The sequence below is a fragment of the Tamandua tetradactyla genome, chromosome 2 (assembly GCF_023851605.1).
Source record: "Tamandua tetradactyla isolate mTamTet1 chromosome 2, mTamTet1.pri, whole genome shotgun sequence".
Taxonomy (NCBI): Eukaryota; Metazoa; Chordata; class Mammalia; order Pilosa; family Myrmecophagidae; genus Tamandua; species Tamandua tetradactyla.
This window is the reverse complement of record NC_135328.1, coordinates 199909485-199934560: the sequence shown is the minus strand read 5'-3', so window position 1 is coordinate 199934560 and position 25076 is coordinate 199909485. Positions and strand designations below refer to the sequence as shown.

Below are 25076 nucleotides of genomic sequence, written 5' to 3'. Positions count from 1 at the left end.
GAGGATCAACTTGCTAGAAATGGAACCCTCCTTTCTGCTTCAACTCCACAAAGCTACCACAATGAAGGAAAGTCATATAATCACTCATTGTTCCAGATTGTGATGTGTCCTCAGCTTTCCTCAGTGGAAAGCCAGCCTGAGCAGTCATACCAGATGGCACTGTTTGAAAGGTGTTTAACACCTGTGGTAAATTTATATCATATTTAGCCTTCACTCTTCCTAAAAAGTAGAGAAAAATTCCATGTGTACAGTTAGTTTGGGAGCTTTTTATTTTCAACTGGTACTCTTAGAGTTTCTGTGGGTGAAATTGGTCATTATAGGAGAAGCTGGTTTAAAATCTTTTGGCTCTGTTAGTACCTCCAATTCACAGTTTATTCTAGTACAGGTGTTCTTGAATGACCAGTTTAGTGATGTTTAGTCCTTAACTGTTTGCCTGAAAATCAAATAGAGTAGTGCTTCTCAAATTTTAATGTGCTTAAAAATCACATGAGAATCTTGTTAAAAATGCAGATCCTAATTCAGTAGTTCTGGAAAAGAGCCTGAAGTTCTGCATTTCTAACAAACTCCCAGGTGATACTGGTGCTCTTGGTTCAACAAGGATTTAGAGGGCTTTTTAAAAAGAAAATTATAATCAAAATAATATATGTACTAAGTTAAATAATCAAATCCTATTAGCTTTTAATGAAAGTAGTTTGTGCTGTAGCCAGAATCCACAAAGGTATCCATCCTCAACTTTTCTCTCTTCCCTGAGATATACCTTCATATTGTGAATAGTATGCTTTTCTTGCATTTTCTGTATCAATTTTAAACATTATCTGTTCTTGTTTTATGGATGCAATATCTTTTTTCTCTGAGGATATTGATTGTAGTGTTTTTGGATATCTACTTCTGCTTATAGTGTTGTTTCTTATTTTCTTCAGATCCCTTTTTTTCTTTCTTGTTAGAGGCTTGGTGATCCTTCAATGAGTGGGCACTCATTTAAAAATGAAGCATTGAGAAGCTGTATGGAAGTTCTGGGTTCATGGTAGTTACCTGGTGGACTTCACTGTAGGGTGATCAGACTTAGGCTGCCCTTTTCATTCATGAACCTTCAAATCTCAGTTTCTGGATGTCTTTTTCTCTAGAGAAGAGTCTTCATCCTACTGCCTGGTGGGGAGACTAGGGAGAGAAATGCTTTTGGCCTTTGGGTTTGTAGTGGTAAGCAAGAGATTGGGCTTAGAGTCCCACAGTTCACAGATTTTCCCATATACTTGATTTCAGCCCAGTACCTCACCCACTTCCTCTGCTGTGATTGGAATCCCTGAGTCTGGAGTCTCTCATTTGATTTCTCCACAGAATAAATCTCTAGTCTCTTGCGGGGAATGCTCAGGATAAAGGTTGTGTCCACTTAACCTGTAGATGGACTACCAGTGAGTTCCCCTGTTTTTAGTTCTGTGGTTGATGCCTGCCTCCAAAGGTACCTTACTTTTAAGTACAGAGCCTCCCAGGAGAAGGCTGGCTTCCCATAATATATATAACTGCCATAATGTATGGAATTTTCCTATAATATATATAACTGCCACTGCAGATTCTAAGTTTCTTCTGCCAAGTAGGTTATCCCCTGCTGTCTACTTGCAGCTTTCAAAAATATGTTGAAATTTCTCATCAGCTTTTGTCTCCTACCCTATTCTCTTTTTTCCTTCCAAGTTAATACTTTATTTCTTTCCTGTCATTTTAGAGATGTTTTGGAAGGAGAAGAGAGAAAACATCTCTAGTCTGTTCACCAGTTTCTAAATTCAGAGTTGGTTATCAGCATTTTCAGTAAGCTTCCCAGGTGATTCTGACGCATTAGAACATGTGAACCGCTCCTTCAGAGTGTAAAAGGTACAGATTGTACCTGGGTAGGCTTTTGGCCTTTGCAGAGATCTTAGTACTCTCTTATCTTTGGATTAAATTAGTCTTGTGCCTTCTCTTTGACATAAATAGTCCTGCCATAGTTTTTCTCAGCTTTCTTTTCCCCCACTTCCGTTATTTATAAGCCAAAGAAAAAACCATAGAAATGAAGAAAAAGTGTCCATTGAGCAAATCTTCACTGAGGGTCTCTTCTGTGCCAAATACTTGTTAGTGCTAGGGATACAATAATGAACAAAAAGGACACAGCCTCTCCACTCAGGGAGCTTAGCCCTTCCAGATTATTGCTTGGTTTTACATTGTTTGTGGTGTTTAGGGAAGAAGACATTACCAGAACAGACCAGATGGGTTGTATGTCTAGAGGGAAGTGCCGTCAGCTCTTTAAAACTGTATGGGTTTCTCTTACTCCCCACACTTAGCTGGAAAGTTAGGATGTTTTCACACTGCAATTTATAAATGGCAATATTTGATCCTCGTCCTTCCTTTATTGCAGTGGAACAACATCCACAGCCCCAAGGATTCCAGAGACAATGTTCACTGAAAAAAATTGATGTTCAGGGACCTTGAATAGCCAGTGGAGACATATTCTTTTTTTTTAATTTTTTGTTTTAAACATAACATACAAACACGAACAGCCTTCCATGTAATCATTCCATTCTTGATATATAATCAAAAACTCAAAATATCATCACCATGATCACTAGCTTTTCAATCTACTAAATTTATTTTAACATTTGTTCCCCCTATTATTTATTTTTAATCCATATGTTTTACTCATCTGTTCATACCATAGATAAAAGGAGCATCAGACACAAGGTTTTTACAATCACACAGTCACATTGTGACAGCTATATCATTATACAATCATCTTCAAGAAACATGCTACTGGAACACAGCTCTACATTTTCAGACACTTCCCTCCAGCCTCTCCAATATAACTTTACTAAAAAGATGCTATCTATATGATGCATTTAAGAATAACCTCCAGGGTAACCTCTAGACTCTGTTTGAAATCTCTCAGCCATTGACACTTTATCTTGTCTCATTTCTCTCTTCCCCCTTTTGGTCTAGAAGTTTTTCTCATTTTCTTGATGCTGAGTTCCAGCTCATTCTAGGATTTCTGTCCCACGTTGCCAGGGAGGTTTACACCCCTGGGAGTCATGTCACATGTAGAGAGGGGGAGGGCAGTGAGTTTGCTTGCCGTGTTGGCTGAGAGAGAGAGTCCACATCTGAGCAACAAAAGACAGTCTGTTGGGGTGACACTTAGGCCCAATTTTAAATAGGCTTAGCCTATCCTTTGTGGGGATAAGTTTCATATGAACAGACCCCAAGATTGAGGGCTTGGCCTATTGCTTTGGTTGTCCCCACTGCTTGTGAGAATATCAGGAATTCTCCACATGGGAAACTTGAATTTTCCCCCTTTCTCGCCATTCCCCCAAGGGGACTTTGAAAATACTTTTTTATTCACTGTTCAAAGCACCCTGGGATTTATCGGGGCATCACTCTGGACAAACCTACAAAATCTCATGCCTTATTCAAGGTTCCATGTACTTACAGTGTTCAGTTAAACTGTCCACATAAGTTATATTAGGAAATACTCTAGTCAAAATATAAATTTTGTACCAAATAAACATTTTTTGCTTTCATAGAGACATATTCTTGACATTTATTTTCCAAGGTTAAGGGTCGAGATAAACACATCAATAATTTGAAAAAGAAGTGTCAGAAGGAATCGGAGCAGAACCGGGAGAAGCAGCAGCGTATTGAGACCTTGGAGCGCTACCTAGCTGACCTCCCTACCCTGGAAGACCATCAGAAGCAAAGCCAGCAGGTAGCAGCAATGTCTGGGCATGCCTGGGGCAATCAGGGAGTGGCCAAGCAGGGGGACTTTCTCAGCATTTACTCTGTGGCTGACTGAAAGGAAAATCTCAAGGGAGCCATGTCCAGAATTACATCTGTCAGAGTTTCAACTGGACTACAAATTTCTTGAGGTACACAAAGTCTTGTTGACCTAAGCATGGGATCCTGTCTCTCAGCTTAAGGATTCTGAATTGAGGAGCACAGAGCTGCAAGAGAGAGTGACTGAACTGGAGAGTTTGTTGGAAGAGACGGAGGCAGCCTGCAGGGAGAAAGAGGCTCAACTGGAAAGCCTGAGACAGAGGGAAGCAGAATTCTCCTCCACTAGACATAGGTAAATACTGCTATAGGGTTTGAGGAAGAGAGAGGAGAATTAGGTTCTGGTCCTGGTTCTGTGCAACTTTAGGCAAATACTTGATTTCTCTGAACCTTGGTTTCTTTGGATTGTGAATAATAATAGTGAAAGCTGTTTATGAGCAGTAATTATGTCTTTGGGGCCCGAGGGTGGTGATAGAGCTGGAGCTTGTTATGATATCCCTTGGAAGAATCCAACTCAGTGCCTAGTACTTAATAATCCTTGAGTGTGTATGTGTCACATAAATGGAAGTATTTTGTAAACTAGAAAATGAGGTGTCTGTATATTTGTAAAAGTAGACCCTGTGGCAAGGACTGGGGGCTATTCTCATTTCCACCTTGTAAGCTAAAAGCTACTGAGAGCATCTTTTCTCCTAAGCCCTAGAGATTGCTTTCCATTGCCATGAATGCTTCTGAGAGCAAAACACGATGCCAAAGTATACTCTCAGGGTGTCTTGGGAGCGTCTTCTGTTAGGCCCCTGGTTTCCATAGTAAAAGCAGGTTCTGAAAATGAGTTGGCTGTGTTTCAATAGCCTTTTGGACCAAATCCAATTTCTAATGGGATGGATTACATTTCTTATCCCCTATGCAACCACAGAGACCCTATTGTTTCTCTCAGCAGATGGGCCGTGAGAGGAGAATATTGGTTGGAATCAAAAGTTGGGTGAGGGGATAACGTTGGCTCTGCCCCAGACTATATGCCAAGAAAAAAGGAGCTCTTTTTGGAATTTTCTGAAATTTCTACAGTGTATATCTATGACTTTCAGAGTCTAAATACATGTGATGAATGTTTATTTTTTAAATCTCAAAACAAATGAAAGAGCCTTGAGCAAGTAGAGAACTGGTGGCACCTTTTAACACATGCTGACCCAGAGGAAAGAGAATTAACATACACAGAGCAGCAGCTTTGTGTCACTGGCTTCATTACAACAGGCCTAAGACATAACCCCCAGCTGTGGTTCAGAGTGTAACAGTAAATAGCAGAGCCCGAAATCAAAGCTGCACCTCTCTGCCTTCAGAGCCCTTGAAGATGCACTGTCTTTCAGCCTGCAAGATAAACAGAGTGTGAAGAGGGCCAGTGGAGAAGGTCCAGGCCAACAGGGAGAAGGTCTGAAAATGGAAATGGAGTCTTGGCAGAAGGAATGTGATTCCCTCCGAAAGGTAACTGAGGATGTCTAGGCTGTGACAAAACAGGCAGGCTAGAAGAAAGAGAAGATTGTGAGTTAGGAAGTAACTGTGAAGTCCTGGTCCTGGGTCACCTGGGATGTGCTGCCCAGAGCTTTTCTCTCTTTTCTGAGAAATTGTCCCTGTATAGTAAAAACTTACATTTTTAACTCATGTGAGTCTAAATATGTCTGTTACTTTTGACAGGCAAACTTTACTCCTCTAGAATACAGGCAGAAGTTAAGAGGGAATAAGCCTGTGAGCATCCAAAATAGATGCCCCAAAATTGTTCACTGCAGCTTGGTATATTTCAGTCATGGCTCAGGCTCCATATAGAACCTCTTGCATTGGGCAACATTCTAATCAGTGAGATGGTCTGGTTTCTCAACTCAGCAAAGAGTTGAGAGATGACCTGTCCATGAGACTGATTGAAAGTGAGCACAAAAGAAGTGGTGCAGAGAGTACCTGAGTGCTCAAAGAAAAGGAAGCCACGCCTGTTCAAGATCTCCTCTGACAGTCAGTGGGACCAAAACAATAACTAGCATCAGCCATCACAGCCCTGTATAGGGCAGACTTCATTAAACTAAATTTTTAGCCAAGTCCTTTATCAAAGAACCAGAGTGTATGCTGTCTGTATATAAAGTTGATTCCACTGGTTTGCAGTCTTTAGGGTAAGGGTCCACCTCAGGTTTACCTCCAGTAGTGGTTATGGGTCCCCACTGCATTCCTGTATAAACCTCTTCGTGACTGGAGCGTAGGGTGAGTCTAGTTCGTCAGAATTGGGAGTCTCGGCCCTATTTCTGTAAGGGGAGCTAACTAGTCTTCATCTTGATCTCACTACCAGTGGGGTTATACAGTGGGGCTTAATGGCTAGACCACAAATGCTGATATGTAGCTCCTTGCTCTCTAACCTCTCCACTGGCCCTGGGCTTGTGGCCTTCTTCACTGACTTGGCCTTTCAGATTGTAGAAAAGCAGCAGCAGAAGATGGATCAGATGCGTTCACAAGTACAGGTGAGCAGGAGTCTTTGGGATATGGTGGGCAGGACTTAATGATGGAATCTCTAGAATTCAGTCAACATTTTATTCTGTTCTCTGCAATATAGTTTGCCCAGTATTAGGGGTACATACAAGAATGAGTCCAGGTTAGTGCTTTTGAGCCTACAGTCTTGTTAGGAAGACGAAAGTGTCAGCACAGTACTATGAGGACAATGTCCACATTACCCTGGGAACACAAGAGTGTCAGTGGAAAAAAGGGAGGTCAAGGAACATTTCCTGGGTCCTGAGCCTTGAAAGATGAAGAGGAATTAACTGGACATAGTAGAGGAACCAGAAAGGATGGTGCTGAAATTCTAGATAGAAGGAAAAGCATGAATAAGAACATTCATGTATGGAACTGCATAGTTTGAACATGGAGCTTCAAGCAGTTTGATATTGTTGGAAGTTTTAGTTTAAGGTGAGTGGCGAGAAAGGCATTCCAGATGACAGCAAGGCCTTGTTTATTCGGCTCAGTTAGCTTTTTTATTTCTTTAGGGAGATAATTGGAAGCTATTAAAGCAGTTGGGGTGTGACGTGGTCACTTTCGCAACCCAGGCTTGAGTATGGAAGAAGATTGGCAGCCTGGGGTGAGAGGCAAAGCTGCAAAAATCCTAGCGGGAGATGCTGAGAGAACCTGACATAGGGCAGCATAGCCAGGATGGAGATGGGAGGGGACCAATATAAGTGATTCTTAGGAGGTAAAATTGGGAGGAATCAGTGAGTAACAGCATATAAAGGGTTGAAAAATAGGGGAAAAGCACAGATGACTTCTGGTTTCTGTTTTGGGGCCAGAGTGGGATTGCTATTAATTGAGTTCTCCAAGAAATCCTGGGTAAAAATGCAGATTCGCTCAGTTTCTCTTTGGACTGTAAAAGAGGTTTACCCATCAAGCACATAAAATAACTCTCATTCTGAAGAGCAACTGAAAGCTGCAGTTCTGCCTTTACCATTATGTTGCTTGTGCTATGTTTATTTAATGCACCTATTTCAAGTCCTGTAAGGAGATAGTAAAGGGTTTGTTTTTTATTTTGTTTTTGAAATAATTTCCAACTTGCAGGACAGTTGCAAAAAAATTATAAAACCCTTACAGGCCCACAGATTTTAACATTTTGCCACAGTTGCTATATCATTCTGTCTCCCTATTTATCTATATCTGTTTTCTAAACATTTGAGAGTATGTTGTAGACATCATGTTCCTTGAACATTTAATACTTTCATGTACATTTCCTAAGAACAAGGATATTCACTTAACTACAGTTTTCAAGTTCAGTTTAGTAGAGTTTTTAATGGATCTCAATATTAGAATAGATTTCCTGGAACTGTGTAGTTCTACCAAGGTTAACAAACCTAAGTGGTACATTTACAATGCGGTAAATATACTTAGATTAAGATGTTAGGGTAGAATTTGCTGCAATATAGTCATATTGGGTATTTCATAATGATGAAATTATTGGCAATTATGTTTTTTATTAAAACTAAATGAGAAATCAAAATTTTTGCAGTTCAAATCAGTTTCAGAAGTATGGGGAATTGGAATAAATAGCATGGGAGTCAGAAGATACAAATATAAATACCTCCCTTTCCTAAACCCCCCACACACACACACACACATATACACAGATTACTAGGTTAGGTGTCTATGGGTGCTCTCCTACCCATTCTCATCTGTCAAAAGCATTTAATACACAGTATTGGTAAGGACCTGGACTGATCTCCTCAAAGACAGGGACTGTTTGATATTCTTTTCAGTATCAGTACCTGTTACACAGTAAGTGCTTAATAACTATTGAACTGAACAGGAAAGTCACAGTCTAGTGGAGGAGGAATCGTGCACAACCAACTAGAATGTTAAGCAGATGTACTCATGAGCCATGATTGGAGATATGAGTGGCAAGGTAGGATCAGGATTAATTGGATCTGATTTTCAGATTGGGGAAGGCTCAGGTGGCCCTTGGAGGTTTCCTACTTTGACAGGCAGAGAAGAAGAACTGTCCCGGCAAAGAGTTGGGGAGTGAATACAGACAGTGAAGCTGGAGACTTTGGAGACGGCCAGTCATTCAGTGTGGCCAGGATGTTGGTGTGTGGAGAGCAAGAAAGAGATAACGGTTAAAACTTTAGGTAGGGGCCACACTGGCCTGGAATGCCCTGCTGAGGAGTTAGACACTATTTGGTAGGTGGTCAGGGACCAAAGGAAGATTTAAATGGGTAGTCACAGATCAGGGCTGTTCTGAAATAATCTCTAACTGCAGTGTATAGGCAGAGTAGGGGGGTGGGGATTTACTATGTAACTATGTAGTCCAGGCCAGAGGTAATATCTGAATCAGAATTGTGGTAGGGATACCTAAAAGAAGGGAGAAGTGTTGAGTGGGTTCATTTGTTACCCCTGTGTGTTCTCTCACTACATTTTGTGGTGGGATTCAGAGCCTAGAGCAGGAAGTAGCTCAAGAAGAAGGAACAAGCCAGGCCCTGAGGGAGGAGGCCCAGCGGAGGGAGACAGCCCTGCAGCAGTTGCGCACAGCCGTGAAGGAGGTAAGCGGTATTAGCCATGCCCTTGGCACTGCCTCCACAAGCCTGATTTCTCTGTCTACCCTACCCTCCTGTGTTAGTTTGTAAGCTGTCAGAATGCAATTTACCAGAAATAGATTGGCTTTTGTAAAGGGAATTTAATAAGTTACAAGTTTACAGTTCTAAGCCTGTGAAAATGTCTAAACTAAGGCATCCAGGAAAAGGTACCTTAATTCAGGAAAAGCCAGTGTATCTGGAACACCTCTGTCAACTGGGAAAGCATGCTGGTCCATTGCTCCTTGCCTTCTTTGCTTTCAGCTTCTGTTCCTGTGGAGGTTCCTCACTTTGCTTCTCTGGGGCTGGCCTTCATCTCTTGGCTTCCCTTGGCTTTCTCCAGGTTCTGGCCTGCTTAACATTTCATGGTGACATCTGCTGGGCCACAAGCATTCCCAAACATCCGTGTCTTTGTTCTGTGAAGCTGTTCTCTGTTTGTCTCTGTTGGCTCTGTCATTTCTGATTCTCTCCAAAATATTTCCTCTTTTAAAGGATCTCAGTAAACTTATCAAGACCCACCTGGAATGGGTGGAGTCACACCTCCATCTTAACAAAAGGTTACACCTACATGTGGGTGTATCACATCTTCCTGGAGACATTCTAATCAAAAGTTTCTGACCCGCAGTGTGAATCAGGATTAAAAGAAATGGCTGCTCCTACAAGATTGGATCAGGATTAAAACTTGGCTTTTCTGGGTACATAATAGTTTCAAACCAACACACCTCCCCTCCATACCCTTATAAAAGCCCCTGTGTTTGAGAGGTCCCTGCTGAAAAGTCAGCTTTTTTATATCAGATGTCCTAAGCCAGTCTTAGAGTGGCCATATGTACCCAGGAGGGCTTTTTGGATATAAAAAGTCATTTTCTCTCCTTCTGTCTTCCTGGAGCCATGTTTGTATGGTTAGAGAGGGAGGTTTCAAGAAGACTGGAGGTTTGTTGGGTCTCCTGTAGTAACTAGAGCTGTCAGAAAGGGGCAGCCAGGTTCACTAGCCAACCTGCCTAGGGTCAAGGCTTCCAGAGCTAGGTTGGCCACATGGCCTAGTGTGGGTACAGGGCTGGGACGGGAAGAGGAATTCTGTTCAGGGTCTTCAAAGCAAAATAGAGGTAAGAAGGGAAGTTGAGTGGGTTAGCTATTTAAGGAGAGGAAGGCAGAGAGACACAGCTGATCTGTGTAGTAAAGCCTAACTCTATAAGGGGTGGGGATTTAAAAAGGAAGGACAGATTCTAGCACTGAACCCTCTAGTCCCCAGCTTCTCCAGCCCCCACCCAATGACCATTAGCTGTTTTATTATCTTCTTTGCCTCCTTTATTCGTCTGACACAGTTTGAGCAGGCTGGCTGGTGGCCACTTCTGTCAGGGTGGCAGGGAGAGATTGAAACCAGTGTCTCCTCAGATTTCACAGTTCACGTTAAGCTTTCTCTAATAGCCTGGCTAACAGAGTTGGCTGAGGGACTGGCTTCAGATAGAGTTCCTAGGGGCGGGAGCATCTGCTCTGGTTCCTGAACAGAAAATTGGAGGCTCATGACTCAGAACCTGTTAGGGACTTGGAGCCATGTGGACCCAGCCTACCTGCAGGAGGAACCAGGTCTGATGTAGGTGATGCAGGGAGCGTCAAGCTTAACTAACTGTTGGCAGGGGTGAGGAGGTGGGAACAGACAGTGACTTGTACCCTCCCCTCCACACACATACAAATATATAGCCATACCCACATAACACTTTTAAACAGATATTTTTACCTGTTCCTGGACATAAGTTAATGTGTCTTGCCTGTCTTTCTGCTCAGCTTTCAGGACAAAACCAGGACCTGATTGAGAAGAATCTGACGCTCCAAGAACACCTGCGCCAGGCCCAACCAGGGTCTCCACTTTCACCCGACACAACCCAACTGACACACGAGCTACACCAGGAGTTGGCCAGTTGCCTTCAAGATCTGCAGGCTGTCTGCAGTATTGCAACCCAAAGGGCTCAGGGTCACGACCCCAACCTCTCCCTGCTCTTGGGCATTCAGTGTGAGTCCTCAGGCAATTTTGAGGCCCAGGAAAGAGGGGCCTTTGTTCCCCCTTCACTTCCATCTCTCTTTCTCATCCTAATGATAGTTTGTGAATAAGGCTCCACAGGTCACTGCTTTCTGGAAGTTTGTGTTTCACAGGGTTAGATATTCAGTAAATGTATTTTGGAAACAGATATCCTCGTAGAGCACATTCACACAGGACAAACAAACAAGCGAGCCTTGTGTAGCAAGATATCAACTCAGTCTACAGCTGCTTTTCTTCTTTTTTTTTTAAACTTAAAATTGTATAATATATATACAAAGCAAAGAAAGAAAAAAGGAATAGTTTTCAAAGTACTCTTCAGCAAGCAGTTACAGGACAGATCCCTGAGCTTGTAATCGGGTATGATACCATCATTTCAGATTTTTCCTTCTAGCTGCTCCAGAACATTGGAGACTAGAAGGAATAAATATTTTTTTATCATCATTATCGTCTTTTGTGTGTGTGTGAAAAATAATATACAAAAAAAATCAATGAATTTCAAAGCACAGCACAATCATTAGTTGTAGAACAGATTTCAGAGTTTGGTATGGGTTATAATTCCACAATTTTAGGGTTTACTTCTAGCTGCTCTAAGATACTCTACAGCTGCTTTAAGATACTCTACAGCTGCTTTTTCTAAGTGTCATGTTCTAAGACCTTAGGCTTAAAGGTGCTGCCCTTTCACACTGCCTGCTCCACGTGAAAGTGTCTCCTAATTGACCTACTGACAAACCCTTTCTTTTCCCCTAGCTACACAGCACCCAGGGACTCAACTAGACTTTCAGAAGCTGGATGTGATCAAGAGGAAGCTAGAGGAAGTTCAACAGCTGCGCCGTGACATTGAGGACTTAAGGACCACCATGTCAGACAAATACGCCCAGGACATGGGTGAAAACTGTGTCACGCAGTGAGAAATGCTAGAGATGGGGCAGGTTCTTTTTCCTCAGGGAGGGTCTGGACTGCTAAGAACCCAGTCCTGCCCTGACAATCTCTTGCTTATTGTCTGCTGCTATTCCCAGAGAGAAGAGAGGGAGATGAGAGCCTCTATCTTGGAGGGCCAAGGACTGATTAGGGAATTGTGCCTACCCTGCGCCACACTAGGTTTGCCTTCTTGGATTATGTTTGTTCTGTCATCCTGATTCACCTTTTGAGGGTGAGTTACTGATTAGTTTTTGCAGATACATCTGGGCTGATCATCTCCCTTCTCCGTCCTCTGAAATGGATCCATCTTCATTCCCACTCCACACCTGGGTCCTGTAGATGTCTCGATCTCATTAGAGAGGCCTGGAAAGTCTGAGTGACCTTTTGAGAGAATTCTCAGGCCCCATGCCAGCTTTCTAGGAACTAAGCTGGCTTTCTGGGGTTTTCTCAGGCTCAGTCCCACTACATCTTCCTCTGGGTTCTTATTCTCCCCAAAGCCTCAGGGCAATCCACTTGTTAGCAAAGTTCCCATTAGTGTGGGGGCTCAGATTGTAGCCAGGGCTCCTTAATCTGCCCACCAACCCATTTTAAAGGAGACCCTGCTCTCCAGATGCCTTCTGCTGGGGCCCTGGCCCTATCGTTAATACAGCCCCCTTTGTTTTCAGGCCTTCCAGACAGTTGCCTTCTTGGGATTTTAGTACAAACTTCTCTGTAATTCTGGGCTTGGGCAGGATTTTTCCTCTCAGAACGCCCAAGGGCAACTGTCTCAAGCTACTCATTCTCTCCCCTGGGGCTGGGGCCCAGGCCTGACCCTCTGATTTGTGCCTCTCTTATGTCTGGGGAGACTCCTTTCCCTTTTCTGGTTCTGGGTTCCTCAAGAGTTCCAGTGCAGGTCAGCTTTAAGTTAAAGCTTTCAGTATTTTGTGGTTAATTTGTTTCTTTCTTCTGTTTCTCTGGGGCCTTTGGAGTCTCTGTTTTCTGGTTTCTCTTGCCTCCTGGTTTAGGGAGCATCTCACGGTTGTTTTTATCTGGCTGTTTTGGTGAGCTCCAGACTCCCCTAGATCTGGAGCAGGCAAAGCAGAGGCAGTGCAGGTATGAGGAGAGTTCAGGAGCCTAGAATCTGCTACTGTGAGATTCTTGCTAAGCTTTGGGCCATCAGGGCATTGTCCCAGACCTAACTCCTGGGCCTGAATGAGGCTCTTTCTTAAGTGTTTTTATAAGTTTGTGTTTTATTTGTGGAGTGACTTATCCCTTCCATTCAGAACAGCCCCACCCATCTATCCCCACAGCCTCTGGGCTTCTGTCGCCTAAAAGCAGAGCTGCCTGGTTGGTCTCCACCCTGTGTTGGGAGCCCAGCCACCATACACACGGGTATTTTTCCTTGTAAAGTTTATAAACAGTTATTTGTATGACTCTTGGTTATGTCAACTGGTTTGTATTGCCTATTTTGATTATAAAATAAAATATTAAACAGACCTGTTTTCTTTAGCCTCCCATCTTCATTATCTCCTATGGCTATCCACGTTTTGGCTTGTTAGAGCCAAAGACTATAGGGGTTTGGCCAAATTCCCCAGACACTGGCAAGAAGGGACCTTTGGCAGGTACAGCCTCATTAAAAATCTACCACTTCCACATCTTTGTTGTTCTGTGGGGCAAGTAAGATCTTCCTCTCCAAATTTGAGTCATAGAGCAAATTTGTCATTGGAAAGAATTTTAGCAGCTCTCCCAGAGAGGAGGCTGCTGTGAGGAAATGGCTTTTCCATATTAGAGCAGGGCACTGTGTCCCAGGGAGCAAGGGTTTTCTTCCTTGGCTATAACATCTGAGCACTGGACTTGGGGGTCCTCTGAGGGCTGCCATTTCAGACCCCAGAGAGACGGCTAAGTCTCCACAGCTGGACTGGTTGCTGGAGCCTACTTCCCCTGAACCCCTTGAGTTTTTGCTGGGAATAGTAGCTGGTTCGGAGGGCCATCCTCAGCATGGGGTTGGGGTTGAACTGGGGCTACCCCAGGACCAGCTGTGGGTCTTTAACAAGGACCAGCCTGAGCCCTGACACCAACCTCTGCCTCCTCATTCCCAGAGCTACAGTACAGCCTCCTCTTACCTTGGTCTCCATCTGGCTCATTGAGGGCGTGGCCCCTGCCTTCTGCCACCATTTACTTGTCTGAACCTGCCCGAACAGGGAGCAACTTGGTAAATCTCCAATCAGAGGCTGTTCTCGCTTTGGTGTGCCTCCCCTTCACCCCAGGGTTGTAAGAGGGTCTCCTGGGGTGGGGGTGGGGGGTGGAGGTGTCCCCTAGAGTAAGGAGACACTCCCGAGCTTGGTAGTGTTGAGTTTGAAAACCTTCCAAAGCCCAGAGCTGAGCCTGTATTATTGTGGCACCTTCTCTTAGGGACTAGGTGGTACCAGAATGTGGTTGGTTGGTACACTGGGTGATGGCTGGCTGGGGAGGCCTTTGTCAAAACCTTGCCCCTTCCCTCCCGGCCTTTCTTGCCATAGGGTTCCTCCCCTGCCTCTGTAAATCCCAGATCAGGGAAGAGACGGAGGCGCAGCTGCAAAGGGGGCAGTCCTGCGAGGGTCCAAGGTCCTTGGCGCGTCTGGCCCAGGAGCAGGGAGAAGGGGGAGCCTTCAGCACGCAAGGCGGTGTCGCTTAGGCCCCGCCCCGGCCGCGCTCCTGCCCTCATCACCCATTGGTTCCGCGAGCGGTGACTCGCGGGTTGAGCAGGAAGGAAACCGCTCCCGAGCGCGGCAGCGTTCTCTCTCCGCTGTGCGGCTGCCGCCACCGCCACCCTTCCGTCTGTCGACCAGTCAGTCTACCCGCAGCATGAGCGGTCTGCGCGTCTACAGCACGTCGGTCACTGGCTCCCGCGAAGTAAGTGCGCGCCCCAGGCCGGGGCTGGAGCAGAGGGCAGGAGCGGTGTTCAGGAGCCCCTGACCCAGGCGCCCGGGGCCCGCCCTCTGGACAGGGTGGGGGTTGGGGGCGGCCTCCCGGCTGCACGGCCAGCGTTGGTGACCCCATCTTCGGCCCCTTCATCGGATATCCTGGGCCTCCACAGCCCTGGCATGAACTGCCGCACCCATTCCCCGGACCCCGACTCCCAGTCTGAGCCTAACCACATCCTTACGCTGCCTTCCTCTTTTCCACGGGGCGGGTGCGTGGGGTGGGAGTGGCCCCTTCCCACATCTCTATCCAGGCCTACCCTGCCTTTTCGTTGAGCCCCTGGCTCTCCTCACCAGAATTTTATCTCACTACTCTTCATTCTGACTCCCTGTGGTTGGTGGGCTCTCATCCTGCATCACCTCAAGCCTGATTCATCCTCCCAGCTGATCAGTGGCCAGACCCTACCCCTGTCCTCCCATTCCCACCACCCCAAATGTGGAGGAGGGAAGGGTACAGAAGCTCCTGGTCACTGTCCCTTTCACTCAGCCCAGGATTCCCTCTTTAAATTCTCCCACCTGCTCACTGACTCTGCCACCCTCCACCTCCAGATCAAGTCCCAGCAGAGCGAGGTGACCCGCATCCTGGACGGGAAACGCATCCAGTATGAGCTAGTGGACATCTCCCTGGACAACGCCCTGCGGGATGAGATGCGAGCCTTGGCAGGCAACCCCAAGGCCACCCCACCCCAGATCGTCAACGGGGACCAGTACTGTGGGGTAGAGCTGGGGCTTCGGGGGTGGAGGGCATATTGTAGGAGGATGCCATTCAGGGTCAGACCCTGAATGGTCAAGTGCTGGGGTCTCTAACATGAGCCCTCTGGTAACCACTCGCCTCCCCTCCCCCAGGACTATGAGCTCTTCGTGGAGGCTGTGGAACAAAACACCCTGCAGGAGTTCCTGAAACTGGCCTGAGCCAAGCCAGCCCACGGTTTCCCCTCCGGACTCCATCACCACATTCCCTCCCCTGGCCATGAAGGACCTTGTGACCAACTCCCTGTCATTCCTAACCTTCTGACCTTGGAGCCTCTCTGTTACCCCTTCTCCCTGCCACCTCTTACAGTTAGGCCCCTTCTCCCTAACTGTATTCCCTTGCCCTACATTCAAAGGCAACATTCCTTACCCACTAGTTTCAGAAATTGTCTTAAGCAGCAACTGCAATGCTGGCTATCAGCCAGGTCCTAGGGCTGCCACCCTACCTAGCACTGACTGATGAGCACCTTTATTGGTTCCATCAGCCAGGGCTCCGCCAAAGGCCCCGCAATCCCCATCCCAGAAGCACATGAGAGACAATTAAATGTCCCACTGCGATGGCACTGTGTCTGTTTGGTTGTGGCCTAGGCGTCTGGTGGACGTGATTCCTGGGGCTGTGCTCCTGTGAGCAGATGCTTGTGCCAGCTCCCTATGTGTCTGTTACGTCTGGGCGTGATGGGACATATGCTTGGATTATGTCTGGCTCACACATACCTGCGTGGACCAGTGGTTCCTAGAGATAATTCTCAATGGGCCACCCTCCAGTCTACAGGCATACGATGGCGTCTGTGATACTCCTACATCCTGGTGTGTACTGCACATTTGAATGCCTGGCTGTGAATGTGGCTGTTCCCTGTGACTGCCACCAGGGTTCCAGCAAGTTGGCTAAGAGTGGGCGAGTCATGGGAGATGCTGGATGCCCAGCTGCAGTTCTGCCAGTTTGGTGGAATGGGTGTAGTGGCCTACCTTTCAGCCTCGTGTTGGGACAGTGCCCAGGTAACTGCTGGCTGCACATGGAAGCTCTGTGCCCCAGCTGAGGCTGTAAGGATGGGAACAAAAAACCCGCCGGCACCCTCCCTCACTCCACTGGATCCGCCTAGCCCTCGTGGGCTAAGGAGGAACGTGGAGGACAAAGACCTGGCAACCAGGCCCACCAGCTGGGGCTCGGGTTACGAGGGGCGGGTCCCGCACCGCCCCTTCCCCGGGCAAGAGAGCCTCGCGGAGCAGGAACGGTGTAGGGGGCGGGCGCTTTATTCCCGGCTGGGACCGAGTCCGGGGCCGGGGCTGAAGCTGGGGCGAGCCTCGGGGGCGGATGGCGGGGCCCGGCGCGCCCGCAACAGCAGCGCCGCGTTGGGCACCAGGCCTGCGTCCTGCAGTGTGAGCGCGTTGTCGTCGTAGACAGTGGGAGGGAACGTGCTGAAGATCTCGCAGGCGGCGGCATCCACGGCTCTGGGGACCAGGCAGAGCGGATCAGGCTGGGCCCAGGAGCCTGTGGCCCCCGACCCTGCCCCGCGCTCACCTGGCCTTTGCTAGCAGGGCGCGCACGTCGCCCACAGTGTCCTCGGGCCGCATCATTAGCAAGAAGGTCTGCTCGCCATTTTGGGACTTGATGCGCAACGTGGAGAGAGGGGGAGCCGGCGTCCCCGGGAACTTCTGGCTCCTGTGGGCCCAGAGGCCGTCAGCGTATTGCTCCCAGTGTCCCAGCCCCCACCCCCCTCCACCTTTCTGCCCCACCCCCACCCTCACCTCTCACGCTCCGCGGCCAGGGCAGGCGTATCCACTATGATTTCCTGGATCCGGGCCGGCAACGGGCAGCAGTTCTGGAGAACGATAGGAGAGTGGACAAAGCAAGCCCCAGGCCAGACTAGTCACCGCGCCCCAAACCCTTAGAGGAAATTTATCCTTGGCCATGGATAGATGAGGCCAATAGGCCAATGGGAAAGGGGCTTTCTCTGTAAACCAACACCCAAGGAGAAGGAGGCCCTGGAAGATGGTTGCATCTTTCCCCCAAGAAACCTTGAGATCTTCAGTGTAATGGGGGAAACAGAACCCCGAACTGACCATGAACAGGAGGGATGCCTAACCCAGCCTGAGGATGAGAGAATCTCCCCTGGGGAAATGACATCTGAGCTGAGAACTGAAGCAGGCGTAGGAGTTCTTAGAAATGGAATAGGGAGCAGGGATATTACAGACGCATGGGCAAAGACGCTGAGGTCAGGGAAGGATTCCTAGAGGTGATACATTTGGGAAACCGCCAGCAGTTCCCGTGTCTGCAGCTGGGAAGCAGGTCGGACTGGAAGAGGAAAGGTTGAAGAGGTCAGGAGGGGCCCTGCTATGTGTGATGGGTTTGAAGGCTGGAACTAGGATCTTGGTTTTATCCCAAAAACTAGTGGAAGATTTCATCAGGGTAGGGCCAAGATACAATTTATATTTTTTAAAGCACACAGAGGCTGCTGGGGGAGATGGTTGGCAGGGGCTGGAGTGGAGGTGGGGAGGCCAGTAAGAAGGTTGTGGGGCTTTGGCAGACACCCAAGCCTAGACTAGGGCAGAGATGGGGATGGCAGAGTGAGAAGAGATGGATTCAGGAGACGTTCCGGGGTCCAAAAGACCAGAGAGGACTTGGCAATATGGAGGTGAAGGAGGCAGAGGAGTCCTGGGGTTTGGTGTCTCCCACAGGGGCAAACCTGGGAAGAGCAGCAGGATGGCAAGTGAGGGGGTGAGAGAATGATGAGCTCTGCAAGGCTGTGTTTGTGGGGCCTGGGGGATAACCAGGAAGGAGTATCCAAGACAGAATTGGGTATTTTGGCCTGGACTTGAGAGGGTGGCCTGGTCTTGGGGTTACCCCCTGGCCTGGACTCTGCCTTTTCCTCTCTTCCAACTACACTTCTCCAAAACGCAGCTGGTCTCCAGGTCCCAGCCCAGAGTTCTCACCAGCTACGGCTCATCTCTCCATCTAGGCACTCTTCAGGGACCCCTAAGCCTGAACTTTCATAGAAGCCACTGCTCTGACAGGCTGGGCCAGGGTTGGTGGTACAGCCCTCCAAAGGACTGGGGGGAGGGGGGGGACTTGAGGCTGGCCTCACCTGCAGCGTGTCCCGGATGGGGCCCCGGATATCAATCACCTTGCCTTGGCGGATCACACACTTGGGAAGCCTGTTCAGAAACTTCTCGGCTGTCATCCTTGAGTCTGCAAGAAGGGTATCGGGAGTCATGGCCCAAGAAGACTGTGAGCGATGGCAGAGGAGACCATCTGGAGCCCGTTCCGCATGATCCCTCAACCACCAAGCTCAGCCTCAGGGCTGCTCTCACCTGAGTCCTCCATCCTGTCTGGGACCTTGAGCATCCTCTGCCAGCCCACCACGTGGCCCTCGCCTGGGAATGAGCCCAGCCCATCCTCAGGGTAGACCTGATGGCGCAGGTCACTCACCTGGTGAGATAGAAAGGAGAGAGCCATGGGCACAGCCATTCAGTCCTGGCCATACCATCAGCCCTGTGGCCCACAGAGACCCCAAGTGCAGACCTTGAGAACAAGCCCAAGGGATGGTCTAATGCCATTCCCATTTTACAGAAACTAAGGCCCTGGGAGAGAACAGAGGAGCCACAGTTCACCCTGCTATCACCTACCTGGGCCTTGTTCTACCTGCAAGCACCCATGATCTATGCCAGCTGAAGCCACACCACTGACATTCTCCTCAGAGTTTTCCATGCCTTTTAGGAGCCCATCATAAGGGGAGCATATGAGGGTATTAGGGGAGGGCAAAGCACCCCTGCTGTTGTCTAATATGTTGCACATATTACTTCGCTTACCCCATCAGGGCACACCTCTAAGCCCCACCTTCGTTGGCATAGACTGCCACGAATACTCCCAATCAAGACACACTACTTTCCAAGCCATGTTGGCACATACACCCTCACCTGCCTTCATTGTGGAACTAACTCACCCACGCTCTGGGACACTGCTTTGCGGGTTCCCATTGCAGCCCCCTCCATCTCACACACCGCAGCAGGGGATGCCTCTGTCCCACATCCTTCAGTCCCAACACTTGCCCCATTTGGTTCTGCACTGGTGGCTCACAGCAGTGCCTTCCACCCAACTGGATGGCTTCAAGAGTCTCCAGGGAAAACCGGGCCACTTTTGCATAGACTCCTCAGGGACCCTAGGCTGTCAGTGTGTCCTGAATGCAGGGAACAAGAGTGGTGGTCCTGCTTGGCCAGGGCTGTGTCTCCAGGGTACCAGCAGAGGGTGCTGCCAGCTGCTGTGTCATGTGTCAGCACTCACTGAAGCAGCCACCATGGCCAGGGCAGCTCCCCTATCCCCTCCCAGGAGGGTTTCAGTCTCACCCTCCTCCGGGAGGTCACAGACTGGGTCCCTGAGGGTCCGGAAGTGCCTCTCCACTTAGATTGAGTGACCCCTAAGAGGGCACTGTTTAGCCACACCCTCTCCAAAGTCCCCACCCTGAGAGGGAGTGGTTTGAGCAGTCCATCACCTGAAAGGGGACACCATCGGGGTACAGTCTCTGGAGCTCTGAAGGGAAAAATCCATCCAAGATGTCTCGGAGGCAGCGCTGCAGGCAGGGAGAGGAAGGTGGAGGTCTGGCAAGACCTGGGTGATGCCCACACCCTGCTTCCTTGCTAGACAGCACCACACTGGCCCTTGGTCCTAGGCAACCAGTGTATCCCACTCTGGCACACTGACATTCCCAGGGCTTGGCGGGGGCGGGGGGTGGAGGGTGGGGCTCTGTGAACCAGGAGTGTAGCTCCGGGCTCAGGTGCCCCACAGAGCGTGAGCTGGGCCTTACCATCCCTAACTACGGGAGGGTAGGCAGGGGCCCCCGAACGGCCCCTGTTTACAGGCCTGTGCCCTGCCCTGCCCTGCCCTGCCCTGCCCTGCCTGCGTGGAAAGGTCACTCAGACCTGTCCCCTGTCCCCTGGCCCCTGTCCCTACCTGCGTTGAGGGATCGTAGAAGGGCCTGAAGGGCCCGTCGAACATGATGATGCCGTTCCGGTAAAGCTTCAGCGGGATGGGCTCAAGGACACGGAGTTGTGCTCCCCCGGGCACTGGTGTCACCTGGGTCTCGCCCTCTACCACCAGTTCACTGAGGTCCTTCAGGCTGGCCAGCAGCCTGTCAAAGTCTACCTCGGGGGGCACCACTGAATCCCCTGGCAAAGAGGATAGACACCCATGAGCCCTTCTCCCTGAGTGCCGTGGTCTCTGACCCCTCCCCGTGCTGGGCAGGGCCTTAGCATCTCCTGACGTGACCACCTGAGAGGAGGAAGGACAATGGATGCTGGGTAATAACAGCTATCTATTATTGTGTGCTTACTGTGTGCTAGGGGCTTACTATCCATCATCACATGCCTGTAACAAAGAAATTAGGGTTTAAGGGATGATTTTGTTTACCGATCATTATATAGATATTCCTTTTTGCTTTCTGGTATACTGGAGTAGACAGAGGGAAATCCCCGAAATCTCTAAATTGTAATCCAGCTGCTTTGATCTTTGATAATGATTGTATAGCTTTTCTCTTAAGCGATATGATTGCAAAAACCTTGTGAATAACCTTTATTTGTGCCATTTATCCAGTTGTTCAACTTCAGGGTCTTGTAAAACACTAAAGATAGCCCCTAGTGTTTATTGATGAAGGGACTTGGGTCGGTCCAGAACTAACCCACACCAGGTCCAAAATTATCTTGATAACCGAAGCTGGATCTAACCAAAGTGGGCCCATCTGACATGCGCAATAGCTTAGACTTTAACTTGTAAGTCACCTATACCTCATTATAATACTAAAAATCATGCCTATCGTCATGTAAGGCCATTTTCTTATATATGTTCTGAGCCTAAGCATATAATCAATCTGTGCATGCTCAATCATTAGAGCATCTCTAATTACATCTTCTGGGACACAGTGCTCATTATCCTAAACTCTGCCTATCTTTTTCTGTAATAAAACTATCAGAATTATTGCAGTTTGGGAAGACAGATTTTGAGCTGATAGGCCATCTGCTTTCCTACTACTCACCTAGTAATAAACTTTTTCTCTCTTTGAAAGCTGGGTGTCTCAGGAATTGGTCATTTGAATGCATCAGGTAAAAGAATCCACCACCTTTGTCGGGGAACAGTCCCTCCTCAGCCCCAGCTCTCTGCTGTAGGAGCTATAATTATACCCATTCTTCAGATAAGGAAACTGAGGGTTAGAGAATGTGAAATGACTTGCCTAGGGACACACAGCAGGAAGTGGCAGGAGCAGGATTTGGTCCCAGATCTGTCTTTACCAGGCACGGGGTTGGTAGTTGGAGAGCACAGAGGCACTGCTTTCAGCTCTAGATCAAGCCTGCCTGGGTTCAGATCCCAGCTCTTCCACCTTTAGCTGTGTGACCTCGGCCAAGGTTGAAAGCTCTGGGCTGCAGCAGCCCTCCTCTGGGACAGGATGTTACTAGATCTGCCTCCCAGGAGGGCTGAGAGGGCTGGGCTGAGATGATGAAAGCACTCCACTCTACCTTGCCATAAATGACCCTTGGGCCAATCCTGAGGCTGTGAGGCAAGGGTTATTTATCTCCATTTTACAAGTGAGGAAAGGGCCCAGAGAGATGGAAAATAACTCGCCCCAGGCCAACTGGTAAATTAGAGAAGGGGCTGGGATTTGAGCCCCGACTGACTCTGTTTTTTCCCCACCCATCTGCACCATGGGGGGCGGGGGCAGATGTTTATTGGGGAGGATGTTGGAACAGCTGCTGGAGAAAACAGATATGAGACAGACCTTCAGTTGTGCAAGTTTTCTGGGTCACAGACCCCTTTGAGAGGCTAACGGAAGCTTTGGCCTCCTCTTGTTGAAAAGTGTGTGTGTACCCAGCAGTGCATAAACTTCAGGGGGGTGACAATGGGGTGTAGGAACAGCTGCCACAGATGCCAGAGCAGAGGCAGCAGGCAGGAGGGACACCAGCAGGGAGATGGGCCTGTTCTGCAGTCCCTGAAGGGACCTGGCCCCCCAAAAAGCCGACCACTAGGGTGTAACCACACCTGGCATGCTGGGCCTTCTTGGAGGCTGTTTTGCACCAGGACAGCCAGGCTGTGGTAGGATGTGGGTCAGGATTCTGGGGACCCAATTCCTTTCCCCATAGGGGCTGTGCTGGGGAAGTGCAGGTGTGGGTGGCTGGGTTTCCTGTTGCCTTCGCAGCTGCTGAAATAGTAGGCCCCAGTTGGCCTTCCCCTCTCCCCACATCCTTTACTGCTGAAGTGGCCACACTTGCCCCCCACATCTTTCTGGGGTTCCCCGGCATCCCTAAGATTCCCAGGAGAGGCTGAACAGGAAAACCAAACATTCTGGGCAAGCTTGTGTATGTCTGGATTCAGAACAGTATCAAGACAGTTTTCCTTTGACCACTACTTTAAACGAATGAACAAAACTGAAAAAAAAAAATGGAAAAGATTCCCTTGTTCGACATCTGCCCCCACCCTTAGCCTTACAGACGGGAGAGTGAGGCCCGGAGAGGTCAGTGGATTTGGCCAAAGAAGACCATGCCGAGCAGAGCTGGGGTCCACTCAGATACTCCGATTCTAGTCCAGTGCTCCTTCCACTGCCCTAAGCCACCTCCCAGGCCCAGGGCTTCTCCAGGGAGCTAATGGTCAGGGGAAGGGGCAGGTGGAAGCCCAGCAGAGGCTGTCAAGAAGTCATGAGAGGGAATGCCTAGAAAAAAAAACTGGCCCATGAGTCTGTCCACCTGCTAACCCAGGGCTTGGCAGATGTGAGAGCAGAGTGGGCCAGGTAGGTGTTGGACCCAACAGATGTGAGATGAGACAAAGGGGTCCAGGAAGGAGTTGCAGCTCTGGGCAAAGCAGGGTTGAGGGAAGAAGGCAGGGAGAGACCAGGTGTCCTGACCCCGAAGCAGGGCCTTGGGCAGCTGGGAGCGCTCCAGTCAGGGAGTGCTCAGGGTCATGCAGGGTGAGGAAGGTCAGAGGTCAAGTCCCTGCTCTGTCCTGAGCTAGCAGCAGACAAGGCATTTCCTTTGTGAGACTCAGATTTCCTTCCCATAGAATGGGTGGATAAGAACCCCAGCCCCTGCAAACCTGTCTGTAAATGATGACTCGGTGAGAGTTTCCTCCCACCAAGCACCTACGAGGCAGGTGTAACAGATGAGGAAACTGGGCCTTGCACACTAAGAGGCCCAGTGTCACCTGCTTGCAGGGCCCAGAGACTAAGCCTGTGTTCTCAGTCACCATGCAGGCTGCCTTGGTGGCGGGCACTGGGAGTCCCTGTCCAGGAGGACGGCAGTACCAACTTTGCAAGGCCCTGATTCTATCAAAAGGGGGCGCAGGGAGATCAAGTCGGAGCTCCCAGGCTCCACTCCCAAGGCCCTAAGAGCCAGGCCTCCCCTCAACACGTGCCAATCCCTGCACTCTGGCGCCACACTGCCAGGCCCTGCCACTTCCCAGCTGAGTGACCTCGGGCAGATGGGCCGACCTCTCTGCACCTTGGTTTTCGCTTGTGTCAAATGGGGACAGCAACAGTCCCCGCTTCAGAGGGTGGCTGGGAGGCTCAGAGGAAGCTCCTAGCAGATTCTGGCTGTTGTCCCTGACACCCCCTGTTCATCTCAGGGCAGGAGCTGCTCTCTCACTCCCCCACCTCCTCTGAGAAGCCCTCCGTGCTTCCTCCTGGGTCCCTGGGCCCACTTCTCAGCCCTCATCACGGGCTGCTGTGGTTTTCTGTTTGCCTGTCTGTCTCCAACCACACTGGGTACTTCCTGAAAGCAGGGCTGGGTCTGACCCATCCCTTCAGCAAATACGTCTGGAGCACCCATGCCCAGGGCCCTGCCCTCCTCAGGCTCATACCCGAGTATGAGGGGTGGTAAGCGGGTGAGTGGTAACCCTGCCTGTGCAAGACCCCCTGCTGTGCAAGACCAAGGGAGTGACCAGGGCGCTCCAGCTTCTCTTACTTCCCTGGCCTTCCCCACCCCTGCCCCCTCACCTCATGCAAAGACTGTCACAACAGGAAATGGAACTGCTGTCTTGGCCCACACGTTAGCCAGGCCCTGCTCTGGGGACTCCAGTGACATCCACCCTCCCCTGCAGAGGAGCCAGCAGGGAGAAAACAGGCTCCAAGGGGACAGTCACTGCCAGGAGCCTACAGGCAGCTGTGACTGGGGCAGGATTTGACCTCAGGCCCGTTCCAACCCAATGCTCTGGCCCATCCCCTCCCGAACAGAGGACAGGCTGATCTTCCCGAAACGTACTCTCTGCATCCAGGCAGGGGGACTCTGGGCACAGCACTCGGCGTGTACGTGCCCACACCCGGGGCTGTGTGCCGCACTCTGGCACAGTGACAGCCAGCTAACAAAGACTACCCGTCACTCACGGCCAACAGACGCACTTCACACACACCGTGTTCCTCACTGCAGGAGAGGAAAAGGACTCTGGAGTTGGACCCGGGCCTGGCCTCCCACTTCTCAGCTTGAGCCTTTGGCCTCTTCACTTGAAAGCCATGCCCTGGGACAACTACTAGAGGCAGCACAAAGCCTGGCACAGAGCTGGCATCATTCAGTTGCTATTTGCTAGAGGAGCTTCAAAGGAAGGCT

The 25076-nt window shown here is 49.3% G+C and overlaps 3 protein-coding genes across 7 annotated transcripts in view; 2 read left to right on the top strand and 1 right to left on the bottom strand.

Moving 5' to 3' along the window:
* The window catches only part of CEP85 (centrosomal protein 85), a 45655-nt gene extending 32366 nt beyond the window's left edge, over positions 1-13289 (top strand). The window contains exons 8-14 of the mRNA XM_077150738.1: positions 3569-3721; positions 3927-4081; positions 5148-5262; positions 6228-6278; positions 8724-8831; positions 10644-10869; positions 11644-13289. Of these exons, the coding sequence (XP_077006853.1) occupies positions 3569-3721; positions 3927-4081; positions 5148-5262; positions 6228-6278; positions 8724-8831; positions 10644-10869; positions 11644-11804 (969 nt within the window). The 3' untranslated portion in view covers positions 11805-13289. The remainder of the gene's footprint in view (positions 1-3568; positions 3722-3926; positions 4082-5147; positions 5263-6227; positions 6279-8723; positions 8832-10643; positions 10870-11643) is intronic.
* Positions 13290-14527: 1238 nt separating this feature from the next.
* SH3BGRL3 (SH3 domain binding glutamate rich protein like 3) lies at positions 14528-16066 on the top strand. Its single transcript, XM_077150744.1, has 3 exons — positions 14528-14685; positions 15303-15470; positions 15600-16066. The coding sequence occupies exons 1-3, from the start codon at positions 14638-14640 to the stop codon at positions 15663-15665; spliced, it is 282 nt and encodes a 93-aa protein (XP_077006859.1). The 5' UTR covers positions 14528-14637; the 3' UTR covers positions 15666-16066.
* Positions 16067-16733: 667 nt separating this feature from the next.
* UBXN11 (UBX domain protein 11) overlaps positions 16734-25076 on the bottom strand; it is a 33679-nt gene continuing 25336 nt past the window's right edge. The window contains exons 9-15 of one of the 5 annotated variants that reach the window (XM_077150740.1): positions 20449-20663; positions 19991-20068; positions 18813-18930; positions 18587-18690; positions 17250-17323; positions 17023-17163; positions 16734-16952 (exon numbers count right to left, since the gene is read on the bottom strand). In XM_077150740.1, the coding sequence (XP_077006855.1) occupies positions 16754-16952; positions 17023-17163; positions 17250-17323; positions 18587-18690; positions 18813-18930; positions 19991-20068; positions 20449-20663 (929 nt within the window). In that variant the 3' untranslated portion in view covers positions 16734-16753. The remainder of the gene's footprint in view (positions 16953-17022; positions 17164-17249; positions 17324-18586; positions 18691-18812; positions 18931-19990; positions 20069-20448; positions 20664-25076) is intronic. The other 4 variants (XM_077150739.1, XM_077150743.1, XM_077150742.1 and 1 more) reach the window with 4 other exon arrangements.